Here is a 22,034-nt window from a genome sequence, read left to right as displayed (position 1 = left end):
ATACTCTATAGCAGTCCACTGGAAACAGCACCATTTGCCTATAGCTTTTTCTTTTATCCTCAACAGAGACTAACCCAGTCTAAACACTGTTTATAAACACATCCATAGCAAGACTGTGCCATGAACCAATTAGCAAACATTGTGATGTTACTTACCCATAGCTACAATTAAGAGTTGCAGTTTCACAACAGCAGCTACCTAATGTCTAAGGCAGACCTTAAGAACACTTTATTTGGCATAGGGCAGAATGGAGAAACATCTCCAAAAACTACCAAAAACTTAACTCCACAAGTAACATTTGAATACTGATACATCTGGAACAGCTGGGTAACAAGTTGTGCACGTCAACTTCAGAAAGCAGCTGCTTTTAGCCTTCATTTTGAGCCAGATATTTGCTTTCAGCCACCAGTATATTCTATTTTATTTTGTAGCAGCTTCTTCAGTGTTCCCATATGGACAAGTTAAGCAGTTCCAAGGATATAACTGCAAGTATATATAATGCTTTTAGAAGAAATAGAGGCCAGATGTTGCTTTTTTATCTTCATGTGCATTTAACCCTTAAAAAAAGTTAAATTGTTTCACATAGCATTAAAGCCAGGTATAGACAATTTGCTCATAGGCCATTTAAATGTCAACTTTCTAAAAGACGGAAAATAACATTTTAACCTACAATTCAAACTGAAATAAAGTGAGACTACCCTAGAATAACTTCATAAAATAAATACACCAGAATCCAGGATCACGGGGACAAAAGAGAATTGTGCAGAAAAGGCGTGGTGATCCATTTCTGAGATTTTAATGAGTACTATTTATGGCTTTATTAGAAAAGAAAGAAGTTACTTTATTGTTACAATACAGTTACAAGTTTGACATAAATGCTATCCAGCACCACCACTGATTAAAGACCTTTCACTCTGCTGCTTTACACCCCCAGGATATAACCTAACCCATCCATCCAAACACTAGAGAATTTAGTACATCTGTTACTACCACTGTAATCCATTAACATCTCTCTTGTATGTACTCCTGGTTACTACACCTTGTGGGTCCAACAGGGTGGGTAGTAATTCCTTCTCAGATTGTCCAAGAAAAGTAACTTAGATAAAAAACACACTGGTTTTAATTTCCCTGATTTCCTGAAAATAAGGCATTATTGTATTAATTTAATGGCAGATATTTATAAGACAATATTAACCGATTACTCTCCCCCTCCCCCCATAATAATACTTATGAGCTCTTTCTCTGTGAGACAGTCCACAACATACAAAAACTGCCAAGACACCAACTACAACTTTTTGAGTAATGTCACTTTATTAAGGGACTGAAAAGAATCACATTCTCTAGTAGTCTTGGAACAATGCAAACGGTGAACAAAAGACAAAAATAGATGTAATTGGTTCCGAAAAGCATGAACATCTGTAGAGAATGTGTTGTGTTATTCCTAAGGACTCTTGCTTTTGAAAAAAAGCACATGTTCTTTATATACAAGTGTCAGTGCAATAGCCAATAAAGCAATCAGAAATATAAAAATATCCTAGATACAAACTTAAAATAAATGTTTGAAAGCTGACAATATCAGTATTCTGATATTTCTATATATCTGGAAGGAGTATGATCACTGGGATGAGTTATTCCGATGAGGTAAGAGACAGTAGATGCTCTGTGATAACACAGAGCCATTAATCTTTTTCAGTAAGACAAAAATAGAGCACCCAATGAAGCTGCAAGTTTTTGCTGCAGGTGCCCACAGGAAGTGAAATTACGGTCTGTGAGCATTATTACATTCCTGCACCATTTATATTTGCCATCTTTGCCAACAGTTGTACCAGCAAAAACTTGCAAATTCTCCCACCCTCCCCCAACTTCAGTATAAACTGTACATACTGTGCAGATATTCCAAACTGACAACTGCTTTAAACACAGACAAGATCTATAAATGTCCAAAAACCACTTAGTCATTCTTTCCTTTATTGGTTGCCATTTTTTATTTTGTTTTTTTGGCAGCAGGGACAGGAAGAGATTGCAAAGCTTGACAGCTGAATAGCTCTCTCTATAAGAAGGAGAGAACAGGGTGTGTAGTATTTGTTTTGCCCCAGGTGTTTCAGTGATGACACTGAACTTAAACCTCAGCTGGCTGAGCTATAAAAATCACATTCCTCTTGTTTGCTCTGCATTTTGGATGGAAGGATGCATTAATCTGGGGCTACTGTTCCAACAAAGGAGGAAAGGCTATTTGGTCAAACTTTCAGCTAGATACTGTCTGCCTACATCATGATTCATCTTCTTTCCTTCAGCAACCTCTTTCAATATGACCCTCCAAGCTCTGCTGCTAAATTCTGCCTCCTAGTTTTTCACTTTTCAGAGAAAAACGCAAAATGACAGGTAGACAGCACACTGTGTCCTTTGTGGCAAAGAACCCCAGGAAGAACTGACAGCAGAGCAGGGAGTGGCAGAAGAGTACAATGAACACAAACTCCTTTTTAAGGTGGTAATGGGGATTTAATTTCAAACTGCGTGTCAATCTCAGGCACTCCTCTCTGGAAAACACTGAATTATATAGTCTCTAGTACATCAAGATTAACTCGAACAGGATATGATATGTACGATAAAAAAAGCACAATGAGAGCTGGCAGTCGCATTCTTATGAAACTTTCCTTACCACTTATGGCACACACATGCATTGAAGCACACAGCACTTGCTGGAATCTTTAAAGGATTTCTTAGCTTTACATCCTAGACTCAAAAGCTTTCCTTTTAAATCTTCTCATTTTTCATCATTCTTTTCTAAACCTCTTGTCTCAGGCAAATTGAGACAGCTGTGCAAGATGGAAAACTGAAGCTAGCAACATCTGTAGTGTGATGACACTTGACAAATGATTTCAGGTTTTCTTTCGTTTTCTGGAAGATGCTTTGCAGATGTCAAAGTCTCAATGAATCATCATACGTCTCTCCTTAACCCTACTGAATGTGGCATTCAACATTTCCAAATATTGAATTACTGCTCACCACACCCCAGCAAGACAGGCTATTACGTCTCAAGTAAACAGGCAGGAAATGGAGGCACACAGAATGACTAAGTGATTATTCCAACATCATGATACACGTCTGGGAGAGTCAGAAGCTGAACCTGTATTTCTTGCATCTCAGTCTCATGTTGTCTTTTTGTTGTGTGTTGCAGCCTTTTTCTTTCCCATAGAGGAAGACTGGAATCTCTTAAGAGTCTGTCACTGCTACTCTGGTTGACAGGTGATGTCGCCAATGAGATAAGAATCGTTGCATTCCCCACATCAAAAGGTGGAACACACTGTATGACATCTGTTTGCTGGAAGAAATACTAACCATAGAAGTCCTTAAGAACATCAACATTTATTTAATATGATATAAAAGAAATGAGATATGAACAATCGTATCTGAACAGTAAGTGGTTTCTTATACTTACATCGTATGTGCTCATTGTATAGTATATACACAATGAACATAATTACATTTTTACACAAACTAAGCACTGGATTGAAAACCTGCTTATTGCTGTACACACCCTAACCCAAAGGAAAAGCCCAGTACCTCAAAATACCTACACTCCATTTTATTTAAGAAAAAGTAAGCACTAACATTAATGTATTTGTTGACAGAAGTGTGGCAGTAACTGCTGACTTTGCAACCTGACCAAGAAGTAATTACAGCAGAAACAGGACATATTTTACTAAGCAATAATAAAAATGGCACATTTTAAATATATCTATATGCATATATATATATAAAAATTTTACAAATAAAATGTTAAAACAATAAATTGTAGTGTTTAAAAAGTGTAAAACAGGTTTAGTGGTGATATGTAAAATTAACTGTTATGCATCTAAAAGAAGCAAAAAAGTAAACTTATATGATCCGTAATTAAAAGAATGTTAATTCTGGAAAACAAAGTTCTGACTGTAGGCTGCACATTAAAAAGAGCCTTTATTTTATGTGCACAGAAATCATAGCAGCAAGCTGGTATCAGGAGAACAATCTGAAGGTTGTTGAGTGTACATGTGGGCCATTAAAGCTCTCTTGGAATAAACATTTTCCAGGAAGTGATAAAATGATGCTCTGTGGCCAAAAGCATCAGTACTATGAATTTCATAGATTTAAAATATACTGTACAATATCTTCTCACATTTCCGTCGGTCAGGTCCATACATCTCAGGCATGAATTGTTTCAACAGAAGCCATTAGTGCTGGAAGACAGACATAGATTGAGTTACTCTATTTCAGCAACAACAGAATATTGTATAAAATAACTCCTGGGATTAAACACAGCATGGAATTTCTGACCTCATCCTAGCAGGAGTTATCAGTGATGTAGAACATCATGAAGTATTTTAGGTATAAGTTGTTTCCAACATCAGTTTTCCTGATCATTCTCTGACATCAAGAAGCAGAAGTAAGCTTTTTTTAAAATTTATGCAACTTTGTATGAAAACCCAGTCTGAGAGTTTTATCTTGTTTTACATAACTATCTCCCAACATTTTTAATATAAAAACAGTAATAGTATCCATGACCCTAACTGTTTTGACAAATGACAGGTACAATTTGAAAAGGGAAGCAACTTTATTTGAGTGCTAAACTGTGATGTCAGTGTAGCTGTGAAGTGCTCTGAAGTTCAAGTGCTCCACCCAGAGATTGCTGCATTTTGGCTATTGCTGAAATGACTTCTAAAAATAGCTTTTAACAGTTTGTTAGTAGAAGTGTTTGAGCTTTAGATACAGGTGCTGCTTAAAACTTCATTATCCCTCCATTACTCAGTGTAAATGTAATGCTTAAAAAACAACAGTGGAATGCACCCAGATTCTCTTCTGCAAAGCAAGAGCCGTAACAAAGAAAGTAGTTTTGTGTTAATGGGTTTTTCCTGAATCTTAGGATATCCTATGCCACCAATTTCCTATGCCAAATTCTCCTGGCATTGTGCCAAGAGTATCATTTTACTAATTGACCGTACAAGCTAAATATAGGTATTATTTCATTATTTTCTGAAATCTACCATACATTTTCCAGATGCTGTGTATGAACAGGACTGATCCCACAGCTCTGAATTTCCCTCCAGTGCATAGTATTTCTTGCATTTGAGAGACACCAAATTCTTGTACATTAAAAGACCTATCTTTCAGCATTGCACAATACTGGAATGGCAGCCACAGAAGGCAAGGGGCTGTAAATGCTGCAGGCAAGCAGACTATGCCCCTTACATCTTCTGTGTATACTAGGCCCTGCTCGTGGATTGAATTTGTTTTGGAGCTCCAAGGAAACAACCAACAGAAGCATCAAGCGCACCAAAGAAATGGGGAATGCACATGCACATCGTTGAATAGTTTTTCTAACTCAATTCAAACACTGAACAGCCAAAAGGGATATATTTTAATTTCTGAAATCCTTGCTTCATTATAGCTGTGCATATATAAGCAGAGCATTAGTTTTACAACTACCATCCCAGATGCTCTGTTTTGCCATAAGCATAGCAATACAATTATATTGTTGCAAAAAGTAATGTAGAATCATACTTAACATGGAAATGTTATACCTACAGCACTACCTGTGAGGCTACATCACACTGTGGGACGTCAAGGCTAAGGCATTTAATTACAAAGCAGATCACAATAGAAGTGATTCATTTTTGCTAATCTCACATTTAGCATAAATACTTTAAAATAAATTTGCTAATCTGATCACTGGAGTTGATGACAAAAGGTGAAAGCAACTTAATGCAACTGGTAAAAAAAAAAAAAAAAAGTTCTGGTGAAGGTACAGGTTGCTTTCCCTTTCAAGACAGGTGTGCTGTAACTACAGAAAGAATTCAGCAGTGCAGTTTCAGTCACACTACTGACCTGAAACTAAGTTGACAGGGGAATATTTGTTCTAGTTAAAAATAATATGCATAAAAATGCATAAGCATATACAGTAGAATTAAAAAACTATTAACACAAATCAGTGTTTCCAGAAAAACTGAACAGTCCCACTTTTTTTTTTTAAATAGTTCCACAACAATGCTTTTGAATAAAAGTACAATAATACAAACTAAATTTAATTATGGCAGACTGCATCCAGTAGGAAGAAAGGAACATTGGTGTCAGTATTGAATGTAGTCTTTTCATGCAAAACAAGAAAAAAATGAAAATATCCCCCCCCCCTTTTTTTTTTTTTTTTTTAAGAATATTAATAGTTTCCCGCATGTAGTTCATGTAAATAAGACGTTTAAGATGACTAATAAGTCTAATTTTGCTAAGATGAAAACTTGGCAATGCAGGCTGGGCAGTAAATAAGAAAATGTATTTTCAGATCTCCCAATGGTAAGTGACTGGAAACATCTCAAATTTAAAGTTTTCTTAAGTTGCATTAGCTATGGCATTTAATGTTATCATTGAAACAAAGCTCATTCTTTTAGTAGAAAGCTTACCTAAACAGTTACTTCCTGACAACAAAATGTTGATTTAAATGCTGGCAAAGTGCTGAAGTGTCTCCATTGATATCATATTAATTCGTTTAAACACTTGTATAAACAAATATGCTTCCTTATATTACCACTTCCATTTATTGAGTAGGTAACACTACAGGTAGGAACATGTAAATCTAGCCAAACTCATGCTTTGTAACTTCCTAGAAAACACCTAAGATGAAGGGAGAGAAGCTGTGTAGAGCTATCTATACAGAAAGAAAAAAAATACAGTTTTGTAATTGTTACATTTTCATCCACCCTTAATTTTTTCCCCTTCCTGTTTGCTACACTTCATTCATCCATGCACTAAGCCATAAACTCTCTGGACTATTAGACCACTCCTTCTTACGCATCACTAAGAGATCCAGCTCTAGTTGCCCATTACCCAGACTGAAGTATCAAGATTCATTTGTATCTGAGCAATGATGTTCACAGCATAATTGGGTATCTGTTTTTTAGTAGCTTAGGTCTCTCATGTAATACAAATTCTCTTACCTTGCCAGTTGTGGAGAATGTGCTTGATAAGCCAATTAGTCCTTTCTTTTTGTATTTTAATATAGTATACATTACTTGCAAGCAAGTCAGTACATTTCTTTGTTTTGTTTTCTGGTTAATTTATATTCAACATTGTAGACACCTTTGTGTGTCTCTTGCCAAATACTGTCTACAGACATTTCTCAGAAGGATAACAACAATATAAACACTCAGAAAAAAAATATTAGAGAAATGGCAGGAGGGGTGGGGAAAAAAGACGTACTTCTCTGTAACTATACACACATGAAATGTGATCCTTCTGTGAGCTGTGGTTGTGTAGATGGAGCTGGTGACAATAACGATTCTGGTGAAGAAGGCAAACTTTTCACTGCGAGTCATACAGCAAGATAAATAAGAAAACAAGTTACAGAAGGCAAAAGCTAGCTGGCCTGAAATCATGATTTCAAGCCATAATAAATATAAGATTGACAATCATAATTTAAAACCATAATACGTATAAACAGAAATAAATGGAAGTTACACAAGTTAAGACTTCAGATCTGATCAACACAATGAGTACAACTTCAGGGGAGAAGACAGCTGTTCTCAACAAAAATAATTTCTTTCAAGAAAGAAAACATCCCAGGAAAGACTCAGGCCTTTACAAGACTAAAAGAACCTCTCAGGAACAAACAACAGACAAATGAATGCTGATGTGTTATGTTACAAAGAGGAAAAAATATGTACAATTTAACTACCTGGGACACTTCCAGACCCACTTTTATATCCCAGCACAGATTAACTAAGCATTTGTTATTCTGCCTGGCACTATACAGTGCATTGTTAAATGGTTCTGGTTTTGATTATCAAGTCACAGAAAGGATTGCTGACTGCACTGCAAAGGTCCAGGTCACCTTTTATGCCCATATATTGAACCATTTGCTTTACTTAACCATTCCCATCACCAAATACCTTAATAACGTCTTAAATTCTATTATCTTCCTCCTCTCCTACCTGCTCCCCACTCATTTTTCTCTTTGCAAACAATTTTGCTTTACTCCAGCTTTTCATTCTAGCAAAATACACCACCAAATGTTTTACCAGTCAGATAGTATCTCCTGTTTCCTCATCTGTTCCTTCTTCTGAAAAGATGACCAACCTGATCTTTTACTTGCTAGTTGAAAATCTACAGAGTATATTGGAAACTTTCAGATTCCTCAGTCTGTGCAAACCTGAGGCCATCCCTGGCTAGGATGTAAAGGTAAATAGTCTACACATATCCAAGACTGAGGTGGTGTTCTACAAGATGAACAGGGAGGGATTTGCTCCAACCAAATCCAATAATAATATGACTCAATTTCTGGCAATAGTCAATTAATTCCCTGAATTAAATGCAACCACAAAATCTACATTAAAACCTCAGAAAAATGGAATTTCTGTAGTTATCTCGTGGGAATCTACTTTTCCCTGTGTTATAAAAACATATGCACAGCACCTAGACTAGCTCAGAACTTTCAATTCAGAACGGTTTCAGAGCATCAAAAGACATGTAAAACTTGATTTCATTGTGATGATATGTAATGTATAATTTGTGCTTTAGTCAAATGTTTTTCCATACCTGCTGTTGCCTGATTTCCTTTTGAAGACTGTGCTGCTAATTCAAACGGAGAGATAATCCCTCCTTGCTCTTGAACACTAACTACTTCACTTTCTTCTGAACTGGTTTTGGGTTTGTGGTTTGTAACTGTGGTTACGCTCTGCAAGCTGATTGAAAAAAAGCACAGCATTTAGAACTCGCTCGAACTTAACTTCAGGTGTTAACCACTGATGAGTTAAAATTCAATTTTCTTCTGTTAACAGAAAAAAAGTTGCAGTAGGCAAATTTGTGTAAAATAAATTAAATATGTATTTTCAAACACATCTACCCTATAAGGTTAGACTTAAAAAAAAAAACACCCTAGAAAACAAATTCCCTTCTTTTACATAGCCATACTGTTTCCCACTGCATGATACCTATTTTGATGAAGCATGCTATGAGATAGTTATGATCTGATGTAAGAACCCACTTAGGGTCTGCAGTGTAACTGTAGAATCTGTACAGCTTAAAATAATGTTATGAAACATTAAAGAGTAACATTCAAAACACAAGATTTGTCTAGTTCTGTAATATTCCTAAACTGTGATGTAAAGGTTAAAGCAGGAGGTATAAACTAAACTGTTTAACCTGTTCATAAATGTGATGTTTTCCTAAATGTCAGTAATGAAAAGCTTATTATAGAAGCTCTGGATGAAGCTTTTATAATAAACTGATAAAGCTTGAACTGATGTTACCGAACACATTTTTTAAGGTAAAGCAAGATTATGAACATATTCTATAACTGGGACAATACCTGAAAATAAGCATCTCCCCTCCCACCAACTCATCACCTCTTACTGAATCTTGGCAGGGAGTTAGGTTTCTCACTAGATTTCTCTATAGGTGAACCACTCAAAAACATAAATATACCTTGTAAGTATTTACAACAGTATTTCATTAGTTGCTTGGTATGTTCAACTAATAAATGCAATATGTAAGTTTAAAATAGCCTCTGAACATCTTGTTTTGTTTTTACCTTATATCACCATCATGTGTTTTATCCAATTTATTATTATTTTCCTTTTCTGCTTTCTCTTCAGTATTCACGTCTTTTGAGTCAGATACAGCATGTGTATCTGATAAAATATCACCAGTTTTTGTCAGCTATAAAAAAAAATTGAAATCATGAAACAGAAAGCTGTAACACACAGTGGTAGATAAGAAATACAGTATCAGGAAACAGTTTTATTAACAGACAAATTTTGCCATCATGTATACTTAGTAACTCAGAATTACATACCTTAAGAATTTTTTTTTAATCAATACCATTCAGGTTAATAGAGTTATCCTGAAACTTATACCAGAGGCAATGGGCAGGGCTTGCCTTAATAACTTTCAGAACTTATCTGAACTCTTCAGATTGTAGCCTGCCTAAATTTTGTATGCTATATGCTATCCTGCTCTTCAGAATGCCAGAGATTCCAGCAACTGGAGTACATTGCAGAGGAGCTTGAATTGGATACCTGAGGTCTGATTAGATATAACTGGTATTAGTTTATTACATAATACTCCTTTAAGGGATTTGCATACTTAACATAAAACAGTAGACTCTCAAAAGAGAGTATTCTTGAAGAATAATAACGAATGCTAGGTATTTGATTTTTATCTGTAAGAAATGTTTTAAAATAGCTAAATATAAAATCGGAAAGCAAAAGGAAAAATAAGGGAAGAAAAATACAGATTGAAAAAGAAAAACTTACACACAAAGAGATTAAAAAAACATGACACTGCAAGTAGGATATAACTATGTGGAAATACTTTCTGTAATATGTTCTTCACAGTCAGTTTGCTTTTGCTTAGTGTTCAGGGCACTTCACTAACAGAAACACCAACGTAACTCACTGTCAATTGAATCTGAGACTATTTCAAGACAGAAATAAATCTGATGACCAAACAGCATGAACTACAGTTACTGCCTAGTTCCATGTATAAATTGCTGTGTCAGCTTTATTCTGCTTCCTGTAAAGTATTTGGTGCACTAAAGCCGAGCAAACAAAAAAGTCATATGTATTAAATGATCATCAAAAAATACACACACAATGATTATTAAAGATGTATCAGTAGTGGGTTTGTTTCCGAAGATGTAAAGACCATAATTTTGTCATTTTCCAATCAAGATAGTAACAGATAATTTGAAATTAATTGAAGTTAATTTAAAATTCAATAAAATTAATTTGAAATTAAAGTTAATTTGATATTAAGATGAAATTTAGGAAGGCTATATATGAAATAGTTCAATTTCTAGGCTACAGACAGATCTGAAACTGTTTTGCACTGCTCTATAGAACATTTGTTTATATAAAAGATATCTTAATCTTCCATGCAAAGGAATTTTGCTTGATCTCCCACACTGAGGTCTGTGTTTAAAAATATTTTTCTATTGAAAGACAGGCTGATGAACAGTTCAATTAAGGACAGTTTAGTACCTCTTTAGAAAAACCCAAATTATGTTCTTGTTCTCCATCATGCTTTAGTTGTGCTGCTTCTTCTCCAGGACTTCCATTATTTTGTTTCAAATTATTATCTTTACTGGTGCTCTCCAGTTCCTTTAGCATGTTACTAGATACATTATCATCCTTTTTCCGATTCTGTGGAACAAAATTGATATACAAATGTGTACTCTTAAAAAGTTATTACCGTTTCAGTTCTGAGTCTTGTGCTCTGCTAAAAAAAACTACTTAAACATCTGATCTCAAAACAATCTTTTACATGACATTCCACTACAAAAGACACCACAATACAATATTTTTTTTTTTAAACTTAGAATTTTCTAATTTTTATACTTCCTAAAGCAATCAACCTAACCATTTTTTTCTCTTCAACACTATTGCACTTTTTTCCCACCCATAAAAATCCCCAGCATTTCTATCTTCTGAAACTACGTTCATATTTAGCTTAGTAACACACAGGTTTAGCAGTATTCTTATTTGCGTTCATAGGCACTGATATTTTTTAAAAATACTTTTTCCTGGTTAAAAAAAAAAAAACAGATGGATAAAAATATGCTCCTAGTGCAAAATTCACAGTGCGCTCGTATGCTCATTCACCAACTGTCTTGGGTATCTTCCAAGCCTATGCTGTTAACTGATTTAACAGAGGACAATATAACATCTGATAACGGCAGAGTATGATCAAAAAAAAAATTCTAACCAGGATATTATTCCTAAAAAAAAACAAAACAACACACAACAAAAAAAACACCAACACACGCAAACACTACACATAGAATACAGAATACATGTGAACATTATGTACGTGTATATATATCACACTGTGTATAACTAAAGTTCATACAAGTCAAATCATACTAAGTACTAGGATGAATACCAATAACAATTTCTTAGCAACTTGCTTTAGTATTTTGGTAATAATTAAAAAATTACATAATAGACCGTTTATAAAATGTGTTTTTCCTTTTATTCTTCAAAAAAATTCAGCTGAAAAAACTTCCAGCAGTTAAACGCCACTGCATTAATTTCCTGTATAAAAATGAATAGTCACAAAAATTATACTTTTAAAAATAAGAACTATTGCTACAGTATAATACCTCCTTTTGGGGCCTTCTGACAAATTCCCTTCTGGACGGACAGAAGTTGTCATAGGAAAATGGTTTTGTATCATGGACAAATAGCCAAATACTCAATTCAGACATGCTCCCATTTATTCTCTAAATTTTTCTTCTCAGCTCATCCACACAGCACTGATTTTGCACAGAAGATTGAAGAACATGCTGAGATGAACAACATCCTTTTGAATTCTGCATAGCAGGTAGTGCTGCCACTAAGGATTTGACCACTTTCTCACTGTGCTTCCAATGTGCTGGCAAACCAGGTATGACACATACGACTAGTTTGCTCATATGGAGGTATGAAATAACTGAGGAAGGTGTTGAGGCTAGTGACACGTGAAAACTACTAAAAGAAACATCTGCAAAGTTTTGTACTTCCTCTTCTTGAGAAAGGCAATGTTAATTACAAAAAAAATAAAATAATGGAGGAGCCACCCCCTTCCTATGTGGCATTCCTGATGTCATCCCAAATGCAGATGTTCTAATGTAAAAGGAAAACTTGAATTTTCAGTGTCTTCTGGGCATCCAGTATTATTGAATGAACTTTTGTATAGCTCTAATAGCAATTTAGCATGCTCAGAGGAAAAAATAAAATGCTAAGATTTATTTTATTGACCTCTAAATCGTGCATTACATTTAATGTCTAGGTGAAACAGATGTTAAAATATGTACAAAACATAAAAGATGGTATTCACATGTAACTGTAAAAAAAAGACAGCGTGATCTGAAGGAAAAAAAAAAGTATATCAGAGGATGAAAGAGGTAACTCCTTGAAGCTATTCAAAATGAGAACTAACTTCCTAACTCGACAGTTAAAAAGTAGCAGTAAAACCTACTACGCTGAACCTATTTTATTTTTGTTTTTGTCATGAGGTTTGTTGGTTGTTTTTTTTTTTTTGGTAACATCTCCCTCTCTCCCCACCCTTATGCATTTAATGAACTCAATGCTTTGCCTTAAATGTTTAAGAATGAGTGAAAAACAAAAGTGAAAGTTTTATTTTTATGTATTTAAGGGTTCAAAAACCACAGCTAGAGTGCACCATTATAAATATGGTAATGCATAATAGCATAGTAAAGAGCTACCATTATAAATAAACATGCCTATCTAGAAATGTTTTATAAATCATTTTACTGATGTTTGAATATATTACATGACAGAAAATCTTCATAATTTACACATCAAATGAATCATAATCATCCCTGATATTACTTTTAGTCACAGAGATTGCAATTTGATGTTGTTTGCAAAATTTGACAACAAACATAACTTGTTAACAAACAGCACAATGCACAATCAAACGTGTAGATTTGAACTACTTATTTTCCAAAAAGAAAGATGATTTCTATTATCATTAGGTATTAACATGAAGATTGTCATCTCCCTCTGTTGTGTCTGACAGAGAATCGTGACTGTCATTTTATATGAACAATCGCGAATAGACAGGTACCTATAGTATCACGTGACTTTGGAACCAGAATTACTCCTTTTTTTTTATTTTATTATTGAGCCTATTAAACGTTTTGAAGAACTTGGGACCAACCTGTGCTGATTTGAATGGATTATCTCTTACAAAAGACAGACTCTGTGAAGGTGACTGGTCTGAAACACCAATAATATTTAGTCCTTTTCTCTTTTCTCTCAGGCAAGCTTGTTGGTGTCTTTTTATTCTTTCCATCTGTTCCTCCACTGTCATTCGAGGACGTGTGCTTTCTGCAAGACACAACTGCTCCACTGCACTTCTTGGTCTTTCCTTAAATGGAAGGATATATAGATTTTTTAAGAGCAAGCTTCTAAACTGTTTAGCGTATCAGAAAAGGTCACCTAATAATAATTAAAAAACAGAAGAATAGTGGGCAAGTAAAGATTTCCTATGTATGCAAAGAAAGCACAAGAACCAATGATTAATAAACACAAACATTCGAATGCACTTTTTTAAACAGTGACATTGTAACCGATGATAAACATCAAGAGAATAGGCAGATGCTTTCTCCAAGTCTTCCTCTGAAGCTGAAATAACTTACCAGACATTATACCAAAGCAACACAAGTTACTTGATTGAGACAGAAATGTAGCTGAAATTTAATGATCAAGGACATTTATCTAATATTTATCTAATATTCACTTCTACCTTTTAATTCCAAGAAAAAGTACAGCTGGACAATATTTAATGGCAAGTGCAGGCTGAAACAAACTAAATTTAGCACCACTTAGAATACATAGTTCTAAGAACTGCATTACTCTTGAAATAACAATGATTTTAGTTGTATTCCTGAAATTCACTGTTTTTCAAACGGCTGCATTCAGTACATTCATAACAACTGATTTCACTTCTGAAGTGAATTGTTTCTCCAGTTGACACCCTCTCTCCTCCACCATTTTTCCTACTTCTCCTCTTCTGTTCATGTTACAAAAGTTTTTCCCCCTTTTGCCTGAACTACATACGTCTGCCTTCTGCCCAGAGACAACAGAACTCTCTAACCTGAAATTCCATGCTTATTACTCACTTACCACTTCATTTTCTGTCTGCTTTAGTTTTAGCCCAGATCATTCTAGTAATAACAAACAAAAGGGCATTTATTATACAGAGGTTGATAAGTTTCTCCAGACCCCAAATTTGTCTTTCAAAAGTTTTAGTCTAAGACGCTTCTTGTCCTTTCAGCTCAAGCGTGAACTTCAGTTTTCAGTTGCTTAGTAGATTTATCACTACCATTTAGTTCTTTGCCAGCTTCAGTGTAATGAAATCTCTGTGCAGTTTAACATACATGACCTTTACAATTTTGTCATTCTTTCTACAGCTGTCTCCATTAACCTAGTATAACCTAGTATATTATATCTTACTTTACAACGCAGTGATTTTTATCTAAAGGAAATTAAAAAGGTAACTACAACTTTTAAAGTAACTACAGAAATTAAACTTAGAAATTAGCACATCACTATCCATCAACACTTAATTCATTTTAAAGTACCGTTCTTAGATCTATCTTCTTATTCTTCCTTAAAGTGACATAGGATGCTATTGTTGAAGACTCTGGAGTTGGTGATTTGGTTCTGGGTGGTACAACTCCCACAGGAAAATGTGAGCCTGTGAAATAGTAAAGCAATATGCTAAGCACTACACAAAACATCACCAAAACAGAACACTTTTCTAGAACACTGTTTGTCAGCCTTGGAAACTAAAACTTACGCCTAACTCTGATGCCATTTGAGGTACACAGGCAGATGACTAGCTCTAGGCATGAGGTTAGGCTGAGAAATCCATAGTTAACTACTGTGCATGGCATGAGAAATTGCTGGACACGAAAATAGCAGTGAAAAACTGACAAAAATTGGACAGCACTGTGTGTAGTGGCTGGATTTCACAGATGGTTAAGAGAGAATTGCGTGAAAGATGGCCAGACTTCAGAGATAACTGGAAGGCAGTATTTGGGACTATATGTGGAATACAATTTGCAAGGTCAGCAGTATCTAGGTAACCATGTCAGTACAACCATTTAAGGTGTTGAAATAGCATTGAAAATTTTAAAAGTATCAAAGTGGGACTAATGAAAAACAACCCACCCATAATAACTTTTTTTCATGTGGGAACAAACTAATGCTGAGAAAAGGAGAGTGCAAGGCAGATGGGAAAGAATAGGCACAGAATAATACAGAAGAGGGGCATATAGAAAGGGTTAGCATCACACAAGCAAGCTGTTTGTCAGTATGCTTATCTGACCAAGCCCTGTGCCTGATTATTACATCTGTCCTATCTCATATTAAACTTTATTCCTATGTATTTTCCATGTGAGTAGGCTTTCCCTTCTGTGTATGAGTGCCAAGAGATGCTAGTCACCTTCGAGCCAGGCTAGCTTTCCAGTAGGGTAAGAGGAGTGGGAGACAGCTATAGAGAGATCATAGGTCTGGGGCCAGAGATGGCAAAGACTGAAGGTCTGCAGGCTGGCTTCCAGAGAGGCCATAGGTCTGGACCTGCTATCCAGGAGGACTCTGTTGTCTATGTGAGATCCTGACAAACTTAAGGCAGTAAGCAGGATACAAGATGTGGGAGTCAGCTGTCAAGAGATTTTAGGTCTGAGATGTGGATACTGGAGAAACTCAGAGTCGACTGCTGGAGGGACTACAGGTCTGGCCACGTCCTGGAGAGGGACCCACTGTTGTGTGCACATGTGCTTATATCTATATGGGTATAAGGTCAGCTAACAAGCTTCGCGTCTCATCCAGGGGCAAGTGAGAACAGGGTCATGCTATATGTGGTGTTCCACTTTTTTTGAGTGCTGTTTTTGTTTATGCAGTGCTTGCAATGGCCCTGATCTCAAATCTGTTGTTCGGTTGTGGTTAGCCGTGTCTGTTCAGTTTGTGTGCTTTTGCATGGAGGGAGCATGTACTCTGCCTCGCAGCTCATTGTACGTAGGGACAGGGAACTGTAGTAGCCAGGCTGTGTCTGGCTGGGAGCTGAGAATATTTTGTTTCCTGATGTCCACCACACATTCAGCCTCTCCTAGTAATAACCTACTACTGGAGTTTTTCTACTTAGAGAACCCTTGCCAAAATGTAATTAAGCTAGTAGAAAACTGAAGTTAAGACCTACCAAAATATATATATACATATAATTAGATAACGCATGCTTCGTTTTTCCTGCTTGATACATAAAGGAAATCAAATTAAAAAAAAATGTTTTCTTGCTGTTTTTGCCTAAAATAATAAATGTGTCTTCTCTGATAGCCAAATTATTTTTCCCAATTTTTCCTGAAGTCACAGAGATTTCAGGGGATTGACTGACTCAGTGAAGGCTCAACTGCGTCTCCAAATTGTTCAATAGGCTGACACAGTAGTCTGCAGTTATTTGAATGCCAAACACATTATTCAAAACACAAACTATAAAACAACAGTTTGGGTCTCCTTTACACATGAAAAGGATAAAACACAGCTTAAGTCCATTTTCCGTTTGTGTCACCTTTATGTGCCACTCAGGTCATAAATATTCCTTTGCTTGCAGAGAGCTGCAAGGGTTACTTTACATAGCCCCATTAAAACTTTTCTCTTTGATTGTTGACACTTGAAAAGAGAGGGAAATGGCTGACAGATGAAACATGAGGAGTGTCTAGTACAGTAACACGCACAACAAACTAGAAAAACATTTTAGAAGTTTCCTCTGAAATTTACTTAGTTTCCTATTTTGGATGCTTAGTTGTGTGCTTTGGATACGCCATTTAAGCATGACTTCTTAACACAACAAGAACAGAAAATTTCAGATATGAACTCTGAGTTTGCTTCCTTTTCAGCTTACAAACTGTTAAAATAGAACGGCATAAAAATGTTTGTTGAAACAGCACATGGTTATAATGGCATATGCACTACAAAACACCACCACCACAGGAATGGTTTAATTTTTTCTACTGCATCATGTTGTTATAAGTGAATAAACAGAACGTGAAAATATCCACCAGAAAATTCACACGTTCAGAAGTGTGAACCAGATGATAAAATACTGCTATGATTAACCCACTTCACTCTGTTTTTTATGAAGATAAATAGCCTCCACTTACTTGCTACCAACTGCAGCTATTCTCTCCCCCAACCCCAGATATTATTTATATTAGAAGAATTTCTATTTTTGGTTCCCTTACTGACGGCTGTTTTACTGAAAAATAGAAAGCAGACTAGGTTGCTCAAGAATTGTCAGTTAGCTTTATATAGTCACCATAGGTTTTCTTGCAGTGTCTTTAAAATTAACTTCCCTTTTCTTGTAAATATCTATAAATAGATACACTGTAGGTCAATAAAACCTACACACGTTGTCAGAAAGGCAACTACCTCAATTTAGGTGCCTGATGACTAGTAAATCTCAGACTAAACCTCGCATTTTTCACTACCAAGTTAAAAGAGATTTAATAACTGCTCCAAGTGAACATTATACCTCAGCAAATACCATACTCAAACTAAATTGAGTAATAGTCTGGTAAACACAAGCTTAATTGTATCATCTGTCATAGGGTCATTCACATTGTTTTGCACCCAAAATGTACACTATCTTTAGTTTTAAAAGCCTGTGTAACTGATCTGATGAAAGTAATATCCTTAAATGATCATTGTTCTTGGGTCAAATTCTCAAACTGTTACACCAACCTGCTACAGATGCACTTTGCTCAACTAAGAGAAGCCATTGATCTTGCTGGCACTGGCAACATTGATCATTATGGAAAAAAAGGAGCAAGCTTAGGTATTCTGAAAGCTCTTAGTATGGTTTTTGGGTAGTGCTCAAACTGCTTTTCCTGGAGTCACCTTTAACAAACTGTTCTGTGTGTTTTAACAAACAGAATTGAGGAGCACTTCCTGGTAAAAGACTCTACCAAGCAATTAGTAGCTTTTATAGAAGCTAGATGAAGAGAAGAATCTAAAGTATTTAGCAACTGCAAAGACCTTTATTGTCTGTACACTCCAGGGTCATGATCATTATTCCTATTATATCAGAGGACAGAAGGCAATTCAACAATTACAAGATTAAAAAAAGAAAAAGACATTGTTTCCCTGCGTTATAAGAGTCTGAAAATTCTCTGGTGCTGCCTTTTTGGACGTTCCAGTGACATAACATTGGGAGCTTGATTCAAAAACTGAATAATTGTTCAAGGGCATGAACATAAAATGGGTAATTGTTCAGGGGAACGGTGTGTGGGGAATGTGAGTGATGTGATTAGACATGGTGTCAATAAGGATTTCAGGGTTGTTGGTGAGTATAATGTTTGATTTTTCTGTGGTGTAATTGACTGAAATCTTTCTCGTCATACAATTAAATGATTATTTTATTGGGGGAGTTGTTTCATCATATTAAGAAATGGACAGGCTACAAAAATACAAAGGATGAAATAGCTTCTGTAGCAGTTAAAGCTTTGTATTCCTTGTGAAAAAGGCAGAAAGGTCACAAACAACACTCCTGGGGACAAACCTTTAGCTGTAGATTCTGATTCTGACATTTGTTCTGTTTTTTCTTCACCATTAGATTCATCCACTTCAGCTACAGTAGTTAACTCTGGTTCACTCTTATAAAGCCTATAATCAGGACCCTGAAGAATGACAAGTTATGAGGTAAATAAACTGGTGTTTTTGTACAAGCATTTATGTCTTAAGACTCAAAACAGTTATTTTGCGATGAGACTGCTCACTTCAGGACAATAGCTCATTGTTCAAATACTATTGCAGTATTTCTTTGTAATTAATTTGAGTAACATTTGCAGACTTTCAGAAATTGCAGAAAAACTGCCATAAAAATATGAACGGCCTTTTTTTTTATTGAAATGATCTGGAAAAAACTGTACAAGACTTCAGCAAAACCTGATTCTGAGGCTAGAGTTTTCATAAAAGCTCATGAGTCGAAAAATGTGATTTTCTGAAATTTACTCAGACACACAATGCACATATTTAAGCCTTAAGACTTTTTAAAAAATATACACAGAATATATGACAGGAAATGACAGGAAAATATGAAATGTAAATGATGGAGCTATAAGTAAAACCAAGTAGCAAAAAGTAAAAATGCAAAAAAAAAAAAAAAAAAAAAAAAAAAATTAGCCAGATGGCAACATGAAATTTGTGACTGTGCAAAGGAAGGGGAAATGCTTCAAGAACAACGTGGCAGTTTAAGCCACTTACACAGTGAGATCCATTTCTCTGATATCCTTGAACTTGGTGAATCTTCTTTTCTTCTGGCAGATGTACTGGGCCCCTGCTATAACAGAGCAAGGAGCTGCTATCACTGGGCAGAGGGGGGATTATGGGAGGATGCTCTGTAAAGTCATAGGACCGAGGGAGTGGAGGACGAGGTGGGACTACTTCCTCTTCCTAAAGATTGTAGAATAGTCACCTTATTTAGATGTGCACACCTGTTACAGTTATTTATAACTTAAAAATAAAAAAAAATTATATTACCATAGCTACACCAGCTATAGATTTTAGAATTAAAGGGACAATGTCACACTAAAATAGAAGCCAAGACAGGATTTTTTTATTTATTAATTACTACCATGTAGATTGAAATACATCAACAGCTTCAGTATTCAGCTTATGAAGGTATTCATTTCTGTTACCTACACTTTCTGTTGGACATGTATGAATGCTGAATCATTATTTGAAAAATTAAATTCTGTATCTTTTCAAGGATTTGTATATATATGAGTCTTTCAAAAAGTTCTAAAAACCATAGATATATTTTCACATACTTTTAACAACCATGACAATGTCCCTTTAGAACTGTTACTTCTAGCCAGACTTTCAGAGGAACTAAACATTTGGGAGCTCCCACAGTTTCAGCTGCTCTTGTGGGTGCTCTGGCCATCTGAAAACCAGGTTCAATAGGTGAATAAACAAATAAAGCAATGTATTTATTCCCATGAAAAGTGTGGTGGGGACAAAAAGCAAGTCCGAAAATCAGGGTTTATATTTCTAGGATAAGAGCCTATGAGGCTCTTATGAGGAGAGGAAAAGGTGAAAAATGGAAAAGAGAAATACTGGCGAGAATATAAAGACAAATAACAAATGAAAGTGTTAGAATTACTAGCTATCATTCTTTAAAATTAATTCAAATTGCAATATTTTCAAAGAAACATACTGAATACATACTTCATACCTTATAAACAGTTCAAATAATGTTCATTTTTATCATATGTACATTAGAAATACAGTGATGCTGAAATTCTAAATATGATAAAACCATACCTCATTTTTATATTTAATAGCTGAAAATGTCCTTGATCCCATGATGCCTGTTTGGGGGGCAGAGAGCAGGAGGAAAGAGAAAAATTGTTTTCACTAAATAGATTATAAAACAGTATAAAAAGGTATAATCTGTTGCTATCAAATACACAAATCATCAACTTAAGACGTCTGATTACTTCATCATTCTCAGCAATTCTGCCATTATTCAAACATACAAAAGCAAATATGTTTATCTTACAAAAATGCATATAGAATACGATCCAATCTCACTTCCTAAGAGTTAAAAACAACTAGCTTACCTCCATCTGAAGAGCTTCTTTGCTGTTTATGTTTACTTAAACCTTCCATGACATCCTGAATTCTCCATAGCTCCTTCTGAATCTGAGCACGCTGTATCCCTGCTGACTCAGTCTGCCAGTAAAGAAAGAGCATATTTAAGTGACAAACCAGAATACACTGCAAGAGAAAAGAGGGAAAGGAAAGCTTTTATTTCTTTTGACTATACCGCATATCCTTTCCCAATGAACAAAAATAAAATGCAATAATGACACCCTCCCATTAAAACGTAATATTCAAATGTTGTCAGAAAAAAGCTGAATGATGAAATCATTTATATAACATGAGTCTTATTTTGATAGTAATTTGCCAGTTGAAACTCCATTTAACAGAATGGCATCTACTCTTTACAAAGAAAATCAAAGCCAACTTTGCATAGGAGACCTGCACACAAAAGAAGAGGAATCATCAGTTCCAATTCTGAAATAGTTGGAGATGAACATGGTGCTTGCAGGCTAGCATATAAAATGTAGGCCTATTTGCATTTGTGGTTACATGTGCATTGGGTTGCATAACCAAATTTCTCAGCTCTTTGAGTTTCCTTGTAATCTCTCTTTCATTACTGCATACAAAATCAACCCCTAAAGCAAATAGCCTTTAATACCTCACAGCATAAACCACACCCATCTGCCCATTTCTATACATACACACACACACGTTTGTGTCACAGAACAATTCCCTTAGAAATTCCGAACTTATACAAATTGGCCAATCCTCCAGCGTATAGCACAAGCAACAAATAAGATGCATATGAAGGGTTCTGATGTTTAACAACTGAATACCTAAAATATATTTATTTATTTATTTGGGTAGAATGATTTAATTACATTTTAAAATATTCAC

The 22,034-nt window shown here is 35.3% G+C and overlaps 1 protein-coding gene across 11 annotated transcripts in view; it reads right to left on the bottom strand.

Moving 5' to 3' along the window:
- Nucleotides 1-1,292: 1,292 nt before the first annotated feature.
- Nucleotides 1,293-22,034, bottom strand: part of PLEKHA5 (pleckstrin homology domain containing A5) — a 168,091-nt gene continuing 147,349 nt past the window's right edge. For 4 of the 11 annotated variants that reach the window (XM_032186792.1, XM_032186800.1, XM_032186816.1 and 1 more), the window contains 11 exons: nt 21,155-21,266; nt 20,856-20,902; nt 19,794-19,982; nt 19,090-19,207; nt 15,116-15,231; nt 13,690-13,899; nt 11,007-11,168; nt 9,557-9,684; nt 8,563-8,708; nt 7,248-7,332; nt 1,293-4,217 (listed from right to left, as the gene is read on the bottom strand). In XM_032186792.1, the coding sequence (XP_032042683.1) occupies nt 4,199-4,217; nt 7,248-7,332; nt 8,563-8,708; nt 9,557-9,684; nt 11,007-11,168; nt 13,690-13,899; nt 15,116-15,231; nt 19,090-19,207; nt 19,794-19,982; nt 20,856-20,902; nt 21,155-21,266 (1,332 nt within the window). In that variant the 3' untranslated portion in view covers nt 1,293-4,198. Of the gene's footprint in view, nt 4,218-7,227; nt 7,333-8,562; nt 8,709-9,556; nt 9,685-11,006; nt 11,169-13,689; nt 13,900-15,115; nt 15,232-19,089; nt 19,208-19,793; nt 19,983-20,855; nt 20,903-21,154; nt 21,267-22,034 lie in introns of all 11 variants that reach the window. The other 7 variants (XM_032186844.1, XM_032186852.1, XM_032186825.1 and 4 more) reach the window with 3 other exon arrangements.

Source organism: Aythya fuligula, chromosome 1 (assembly GCF_009819795.1).
Source record: "Aythya fuligula isolate bAytFul2 chromosome 1, bAytFul2.pri, whole genome shotgun sequence".
Taxonomy (NCBI): Eukaryota; Metazoa; Chordata; class Aves; order Anseriformes; family Anatidae; genus Aythya; species Aythya fuligula.
This window is presented reverse-complemented; position numbering and strand designations above follow the sequence as displayed.